Source organism: Eurypyga helias, unplaced genomic scaffold (assembly GCF_000690775.1).
Source record: "Eurypyga helias isolate BGI_N326 unplaced genomic scaffold, ASM69077v1 scaffold43512, whole genome shotgun sequence".
In the NCBI taxonomy this organism is placed as follows: domain Eukaryota; kingdom Metazoa; phylum Chordata; class Aves; order Eurypygiformes; family Eurypygidae; genus Eurypyga; species Eurypyga helias.
The window spans coordinates 1,736-10,698 of NW_010237362.1; the positions used below are offsets into that span (position 1 = coordinate 1,736).

An 8,963-nucleotide genomic window follows, 5' to 3' on the forward strand; every position below is an offset into this window, starting at 1 on the left:
GGGCAAAGAGGCCCTTGTTCCACTCTGTCTTTCCACAGTAATCCTGATCTATAGCCCATTTGCAGGACACCTCCATTTCTGTCATAGTCACAGGTGGTTTTGGCTGGGGGTTTGGTGGTTTGTCTTTCCCCCTGTGCTCTCTAAGGTTCAAACAGCCCTATAAAAACTGAGGTTTAGAGACTAAAAAGGCAAAAGCACCCTCAAAAACAGGCAGTCTGTTCATCACAGTGGGACTGAAGAATACACATCACCTAAACAAAGGCAGCTAGAACAAAGACGCACTTAGCATCTAAGTGCAAATCACTAAAATATATATGAATAGCAAAAAAACACCCCCACCAAGTGTTTTCTTACCTCTGCCATGTCTTCAAAACAGCTACCTACTAGTGGATGAGGACTACCTTCATCCGTCATTTCAACAGTGTCTTCTATATGACCCAACAGCTTCACACTAAGTTCATGAATGTCCGATATACGACTAAATATATTTTCCACATCCTGCAAAAGGCAACAGAATCAGACAAAAAACAACAGGGAATTGGACACAATTTTTAAGAGGAAGAATGTTACGTGCAAAGCTGCTCTTTCATTATATGAAAGTCAAGCACTTCCTTAAATAGAACAAGATTTTATAATATATTTTATTGTATACTTTCTGTGCAATTTATGTAAGATCATAGAATTTATTTTTTAAAATAATGACCATATACGTATAAATATATTAATAATTATGATTCAAACATGACAAAGAACAACAGTGACAAACCTTAAATTATAGGCCTGCAAGTGAATATAATAAATTGGGTGGTTTCTTCCAGTTCTACAAAACCAGTGTTTCCCCACAAGTGCTCCTTTACTATTTCCTTTTCAGAACTCAAGACAAGTCTCCCTCTACTACTGATACATTAAACTGGACAACAGTGAAGTATTCATCTAGATTCACAGATCTTGTAGTAGGGTGGGGTTTTTTTGTGGTTTGTACAATACTTACATGAGATGAAAATAGTTTGGAGTTGGATGCATATGGCTCTCTAAAGACTCTGATAATGAGATTTAGTTCCCTTATATATTGTCGAACCTCTGCCATAAATGACTTCACTAGGTCATAATAGGTTTGCTCCCCTGAGGTGGAGGGTTCCTCATCAGATAAAGTTAATACACTTAGATCTTCCACATCTTGATGGAACATATCCATTAATACCTAGGTAGCAAAGAGAGGGAACCCAGGAAGTGAGAACAACTTCTTCTCAATATCTACCAGTAAGTTACCAGTAAAGGAAGTCTATTATTCCCATGAAATCAGACTGATCAGCGCTAAGATTTATGTTTTATCATTCTGCGATTGGTCGAGCATTACAAACGCAATATTCATTGCTATGAACTTGCAAGTCATTATCTGCAGTGGCAATTTCTGAAGAAATCCTAGCATTTAGACCAACCCAGGCATCTCTCCAAGAATGTGGTCTTAAAAATCAACTAAAATCATAAGAGGTCTATGAAATATACAGACATTTAGCATTTACCTGTATTCTATTACCCTGAATTAGCTGTGCATAATTTAAGTTTCTGAAGATGCTACATTATCTGATGTCAAAAAGTGTGTGCATTTTGGCTTTTCAGCTTTAGCTTTAACAAGAGGTCACATGTGATCATGCTTAGAACTCTAATCAGTGATGAATACTGGCCCGGCCCACACACTACATAGCCTGGTTTCTGTCCTTAACTCCTGAGTTCTCCCTGTCAAAACGGACCCTTAAGGAAGGGCATCAGCTTCAGAAAAGGTGGCAATAACACCTCAGAACTACATAGACAAAAGGACCTCTAAAACCTTGGATTATCAGAGGTCCCAATTCATACCCAAGCAAGGTTTACCACACACAAGCAATTAATAATTCAAACTTCTCAAGTGCCTCACGGAACACTTCTTCCAAACACGGTATCTAAGCCAAGGGGTCATTACAGTGACTTAGCAAGAGGCAAACAGAAATCACACTTTGGGTTGTTCCCATGATACTCAGAACATCTTCAAGGTAAAGTAAGTAAGTTGACTGCAGATTAGTAAAAGGCATCCTACTTTGAAGTATCTTTAGCAGAAAGAAAACCTAAAGAGGGTCCACAATCAATCTACAATGATGTAGCAAACCTTAAGGAGAAGTTAGCATATGACGTAGTTCAACCTACAAGATGACTTTGTCCTGGGATAGACAGATGAGACAGTATTTATAAACACAACTGCTGCCCAGAGCTACATATCTTTCAGGAAGTCACGAAGTGTATCAAACAGCACATGTGAACTTCAACATCAATTGGAATTCAAGTGCTGCTTGCCAGCCTCCCTTCCTAACAGACAGAGGTGAAGCTACGCCTGTTACTGCAGAGACTGACCTGACTGCTGTCAGTCACTGACAACACTGCAGGATCAAAGCTGCAAACGCTCCTCTGAGAACCACACAAAGGAAAGGCTAACACATTAAACATGAAGTAGTTTTTAAAATGCCAGAAAACACAATCAGAAAGTGTTTTTAAAATAATTATAGAACTGGAGAACAAGGAGTAAACTTTGGAAAGCGCCACTAACATTTACCCTGGCATTTACAGTAAAAGTCTTTCTTTAAAGCACGTTACAGGCACTTGTCCAGAAGACATGTCAGTTAACCAAGCTGCTGACTACTGATATCAGACAAATGACCTATTCTGCAAGAGAATACTTGGAGATCTAAGTTCAAGGCATGGTCTGGTAGGTTCATCAGACCTACCCAGAGCAGCCACTCCTCGCCCAGGTCTTGTCCTAACACTCCACAAAAAAGCATGGGTCTGGTGAGGAGGGCAATGAGCACACAGCAGGTTCTTTCTCGGTCCCTGCTACACACCCTGGTCTTAAGCTTCTCTGAAAGCAGAACAACAGATATTTTGCATTAAGACTGACTTGCTCTGAAGCACTAAGAACAGAAGGTGATTCATCTTTCAAAGCCAGTGAATGTACATGGAACTCAGGTTATAAGGAGAATCCTAACTAATTCTGGGGAATGGGACATTATAGAGCCGCTAATGTAGGAAATTGCTTGGAATAATGCAGGTATTCAAGTAAAGCCCAACATTTTTAACTTTATACACAGAGGCAGTTTTAGCCCATACTTGAGCTAGAGGATTCCAGGCTGTACTCACAAGGTGTATATCTAGTTACTATGAAATCCACAGAAACAAATTAAAGTAACTATACCCCAGATACTGGATTTAGAGAAATCAGAAGCACAAGCAGAAAACAGAAGAAAAACAGCCTGCATTTCAATGGAGTTCTGTTTTTGCAGACAAGGCAAAATTTTGCAGATGGAGAGATGGCAGAAAAGCAAGTGTGAAAGCGCTTGAGTTAAAAAATGGCACATAGGACCAAGAAACTGTTCTGATTGTTTTGTTTAAAAAAAAAAAAAAATTAAAACAAGCAAAACACGTGTTATGGGTATGAACATCATATATTATGAAGTTTCTCAATACAACTGGGAAAGAAACACCTTGGGAGTACCTTGGCTTGTTCTGCTGAGGCAGTAAACCAACAAGCCTGCTTTACAGCCTTGCAAAAGTTTCTTCTGTGTACATAGAGTTCCTCCAACACAATGAAACGTAAGTTCCTAAATCAACTTCATCATGGCTCTTTTGCTCACCACCTTTCCTAGGACTGAAAGAAGCATGCAGCAACAGTGCTTCCTCCTGTTATTCTGTGACCAATATTCAAACATACACCTTCACTCCTGCCCTAATGACCCAGGCAGATATACCCAAGAGCAAGAGTTACCAAGACTGCTGTGCTGACTGAGAAGTACCTGACTCTTAAAGATCTTGAGAGAACAAAGAAGAAAGTAGGAGGAAAAGAAAGGAAGCAGGAATATTGAAACACAGAGGCGATTACAACCGAACCGGAACATCTTTATTAACACAGACCAAGACAAAATACTGAAAAGAGGTAATAAATCTGAAAATCCCTAGATTTCAGCAAAGTTAGAGATTCTTAAATCCCATCCCTTAAAGTTAACTTCAAGCTTTGTTTTTTAAACAATGGAAAACTTGAGATGCTAACGAGGCCGCCACAGAAGCTGGAGAGCAAAGGGACATGAAAGACAGGGGGCTGGAAGGTGAGGTAATTCCTGCCTGAACCTAATGAATCTTCTGAAGCTACAAGACAGAATACCTGCAGACAGAAATATGGACTGCTAAGAAGGATTAAGGTGAGATGGTCATGCAGGTGAGGTTTTGTCTTAAAACACCAGACCACCAAACTATTACTTTTTACATGCAATACAGTCGTATTTATTTTGGGGGAACATCCAAACTTAATTTCAGCCACCTTTTTTCAAGCTGCAAAGTAAGGCTCCACTACTGGAGCTTAGGAATGTTAAATTTTTAAGACAGTGCTGCTTCACAGTAATTTTTAAAGCATTCACACATTGCTGAGTTTAGGCAAGTGACATCAAAAGGAAGACAGACTTAATTAATAAGCACAAGCAACAGCTCTGTAAGCTCAATTAGCATTTGACAGTTTTGCTCTATTGCAGAAACCATACTGTATGGCAGCAATTTCTTCTTTCAAAAGGTACAAGTACTCCATGTACTCAAATAAGGAATAAACGTCCTCCCAAAACTTAACCAAAACTTCCAGCTAACATGAGAAACAAGAGTTAGGCTTACCTTATCTGCACACATTGCCACTTTAATATCTTGTTTTGTAATCTCATAATGTCTTATATTACGCACATAATTCCCAACCAATTTTAAGATGTCTGCAGAAATGTACTCTAATACTGCCACTATGTAAACAGACACCTGATGGTCAATTTTGTAGCCGAGAACTTCCTGAAAGGGAAAAAAAAAATGTAAACATTTCACTGTTACTCAGTCAATGAAATATACACAGTAGGCTACAACTGAAACCAGTAAGACTAAGACCCTACTCAACCATTCACCACATATCCAGCCTGTTTTAGTAATACAAACACAGTAACCTACAGGCCTAAAGAAGGAACAGTGTCACTGCAGGTGCTGCTGTATTAACTGTGGAAGTGACAACAGCCAATGATTGTCCCAAAATCAAATTTCCAGAAGTCTCTTGAGTGTTTTCTTAGCCATGCGAAATGAAACAAGAACAATCAAATTCATAGCAAATGAGTTCTTGGCTTTGTTTGTCCATCAGAGAATGAACTGATTTTTAAGTGGGAAAAATACATGCAATTAACTAAACAGGAACAATTAAAATAAAACTACGTAACAAAGATATTCTTAATTGGTTTTGTTTACATTTCAGGCAGCATACAGACATTACATGAAACAAAGGTGTCTTCCTCTAACTGCATTCTAAAAAACAAGATTACATCACAATTTACCTTTAATAGAGGATGGATTTTTTCTACTGGGAGAGATAATGGATTTCTTCGTTTCCTCTTCTCAATAGCAGACTGGGCATCAGCTATTGCCCACTTATCAATAGGATGGGGAAAACTTTTTTGCACACGATCCTTAAAAAAACAGGACTAAAGGGTAAATGCACAATCTGAATGAGCTTAGAACGATTACTACATCATCGAATTGTTTTCCATTACTTAACAAATGAATGTTTGCTAATGTTCGTACTTCAACTATAAAAGCTTGTATAACACACGTAAATTTTATCATTTTGGCACATGCTGCTTATTGCATTCATAAGGCTGTATCAGAATACCATTATCACAGGATAATCTAGGGCTCAAAATCTGAGAATTGCCAGGATTTGGTTGCCATTTCAGGCACAATTTGATGCCCTTGTGCACATGCTTGATAATTCAGCATTTAAATACATTACTACATTTTATCCTAGCACTTCATTCCCTGTTGTGCTGGTTTCAGTCAGGAAAGAGTTAACTTTCTTCACAGTGGCTGGCATGAAGCTGTGTTCCTGGATCTACCCTGAGAAAAGTACTGATGAGGTGGTTTTTAGTTGGTGCTGGGGAGGGCTTGCACCAAATTCACAGGCTTTCTCAGGTTCTGATACTGCAGCTGTGTTCCCAGCTTTCTCACTACAGGCAGTGTTGGGGGGCACAGTTCAGACAGCTGACCCCAACTGACCAAAGGGGGATTTCATTCCCCAACACCTCATGCTCGGTACATAAGCAGGGAGTGGGCTCAAGGGCCATTTAACTCTAAGTCTTTAACTCTTCTGTTAGCTCCTTAACTCCTTCCCTAACTCCTTTGTTAGCTGCTTTACTAAGTCCTTTGCTGGCTCATTCAGTAGTGAGTTGGTGGGTCAGCCAGCTTTCCTGGTCATGCTATTGCTGACAGCGTTGGCCCAGGTGCTGCTGCAGTCGCTCTCGGGCTCTCTGGCTCTGACTCTCGCTACTTAGGACCTGGCTGTGTATTGGTCAGCGGGTGCTGAGCAACTCTATCGGATGTTCTATTTTCTATTATTTGAATTACTTATTAATAGTAGTATTGTTATATATTCATCTTTATATATAATATTCCTTGAGATAAGAACAATTTAATAATTGAATATAAATTTTACGAGCTTCCTTGTCTTTTCCTCTGATTCTCCCCCTCCACTGGAGAAGGGTGTGAGAGTGGCTTCATGGTATTTTATTGCTAGCCGAGGTTAAACCAGGAGTGGTCACTAAACAAGATAGTAGTCTTCAGTTTCACCTTTACTGATCAGCACATGGTCCAGACTGTATACATGCAAACTGCTCTGACAATGTCAGTGAACGTATCAGGAAAAAAGAACATCCAGCAGCACCTACGTATTTTAAACAGTCCAACTACAGTCAGACCATACATGCTCCAGCCTACTTACTCCTTCTAGCCTGAGGACACCTACACTCTCCCACGCACTAAACAACTCACATACAGGTCTCTAGATGTTCAAAACGTCAGCAATTTTGGTAGATCTGATATGCTGAGATGCCAGAAATCTACTTTCTCAGAACTTCACATTTTACTTTTTCTGCAAGTGCTCACTTATGTAAATATGACCCCTGTTTAAGCAGCCATGATATGAGGGTGCAAGACCATATAATTAGAGGATCATTACACAATCTTAAAGAAGACAAATTCAGGTTGCCTGTTCATCTCCAATTCTTGCATTTCTCATCCTGACTTCGCAGCTGTAAGACTCATAACGCAACGCTGCGTGTCAAGATTTTTGTTGGTCCTGTTTAAAACACAGTATTAAACCATCTTCCACAAACCTCTTGTCTCTTGAGCTGCCAGACCAGAATCATGTTGCAAACCAGATGAGCCATTAAAGGGGACGCTGGAACACCATTAGAGGTGCCAATGTTCAAAAGAGAAGAGGAAGGATGAAATTCATGAACCTCGAGCTCAGAGACAGCTACCCTTTTTTTTTTTTAAGGGATTTTCAGGTGGGGTTTTTGGCATTAGTCTACTCTCTTCAGAACGTGAAGAAGTTGCATCTTGTTTTGTTACCTAATGCAGCACAGGCACAGACCCCGAGTACTGGAAACCACCAGTCACACCACACTTGGAGTCTGTAGCTTGGCACCAAAGTCTTCAACTCATGGTAATTATGGTTAAGCACTAAAGGCTACCAAGATATTCATAGGCTTAGAAGCTTAACTCATTTAGCTTAACTAATTTGTTTCTCAGATCAAGCCCTCTTCTCAACCACCAAGCTGCTTTTCTGAACAACTGAGGTTGTAGATCTTTGGAAAGGCAATTGGAACAGAAAAGGCTTTTATAGAGAGGACAGAAGTGTTCCTCAACTCATTCTGAGAAAGTGGCTGAACTATTTTTGTTCCAATTTCTGGGAGAGCGGTACGGCAGCCTAAACCACTATGCTGAGAAAGCAGCATAGAGCCCCAGACTAAGCAGCTACAGTTTGCACGCAGTACCAGGGGGGAAAACAAGGGCTTTTGAAAGGAAGCAGTCAGCTTTATGTACACAAGATACACTCATTATTACACAATAATACAGTTCAGAGAGTTTTACTGTGCATCGAACAACAAGTTCGGGTAACTCAGCAAGCTTCATGCAGTGGGTTCTGCTACATAAAAATACATAATCAGTGCTTTCCTTTTTACATTGTGAAATGATTAGTGTATTAACTTTTTATGTAACAGTTCAAATTATTATGGATTTGTAATAATTATTCTCCATACCTCTACATCCAGAAAACTTCTTGGTTGAGCTTGACACAACATATTTAACAACTGGAGAATTAACTCCTCCACATACTGCAACGCATCTTCAGTAGAGGAAAGTTTAGGATGGACTTGCACCTGAACCTATAGGAAACAGAAGGATTCAAGCTTTGAGTTTGCTCTTCCCCAAACCACATGTTTTACTTGCAAAAAAAGATGACAGAACAATGAGCCAAACAGCTCAGAAAAAAACTCAACCCACAACGTAGCTGTTACGGCACACCAGACAAACATGAGTGAAAAACACTCACCTACACCTGACAAATATAAATCTCAAATGTTAGATGTACTCAAATAGCTGTAAGTGACATTTAATGTCAAGAAAACAGCTAATTAATATTGGTGCTTAGCAGTGCAATTAGGAAAACGGTTTGAAGAACCCTGCATATATTTATCTTTCTCCTCTAGCTCTTCAGGAGTGAAAGCTCTTAATGTTACAAGACATTTTTAGACATGGAGTTTTCTCCCTTTTACAACTCATTGTTCGTCACTCAATCTTTAATAATGAAATACAAAATGTTTTTCACAGAGAAAACCTTCAAATTATTTAACCCATCTTCACTTAGCTCTCACTAAAATGAGACTGGTCTAGAAGTTAGTTTTCATACTGATCTTTTAAAAATAGGTCAGCTTCTAGAGTAAAGAACACTTCAAAAAAGGACACTCTGTTGTCCTAGCATTAAGTGCCAGCTCAGAGGTTTTGAAAGTTTGGTCCCCATACATTCCTTTGTACGGTGTGTCTGTAAATTCTCTTTGGTGTAAATCCACTGATGCGTGATCCTCCTT

At 39.4% G+C, this 8,963-nt stretch overlaps 1 protein-coding gene across 1 annotated transcript; it reads right to left on the reverse strand.

Moving 5' to 3' along the window:
• Nucleotides 1–354: 354 nt before the first annotated feature.
• Nucleotides 355–8,261, reverse strand: LOC104506476 (son of sevenless homolog 1-like; the record flags this gene model as incomplete). The annotated part of the gene is made up of 5 exons (XM_010147436.1): nt 355–498; nt 992–1,201; nt 4,681–4,845; nt 5,373–5,504; nt 8,136–8,261. Coding segments are annotated over 5 exons (777 nt in total), but the record flags the coding sequence as incomplete, so codon positions are not given.
• Nucleotides 8,262–8,963: the final 702 nt, after the last annotated feature.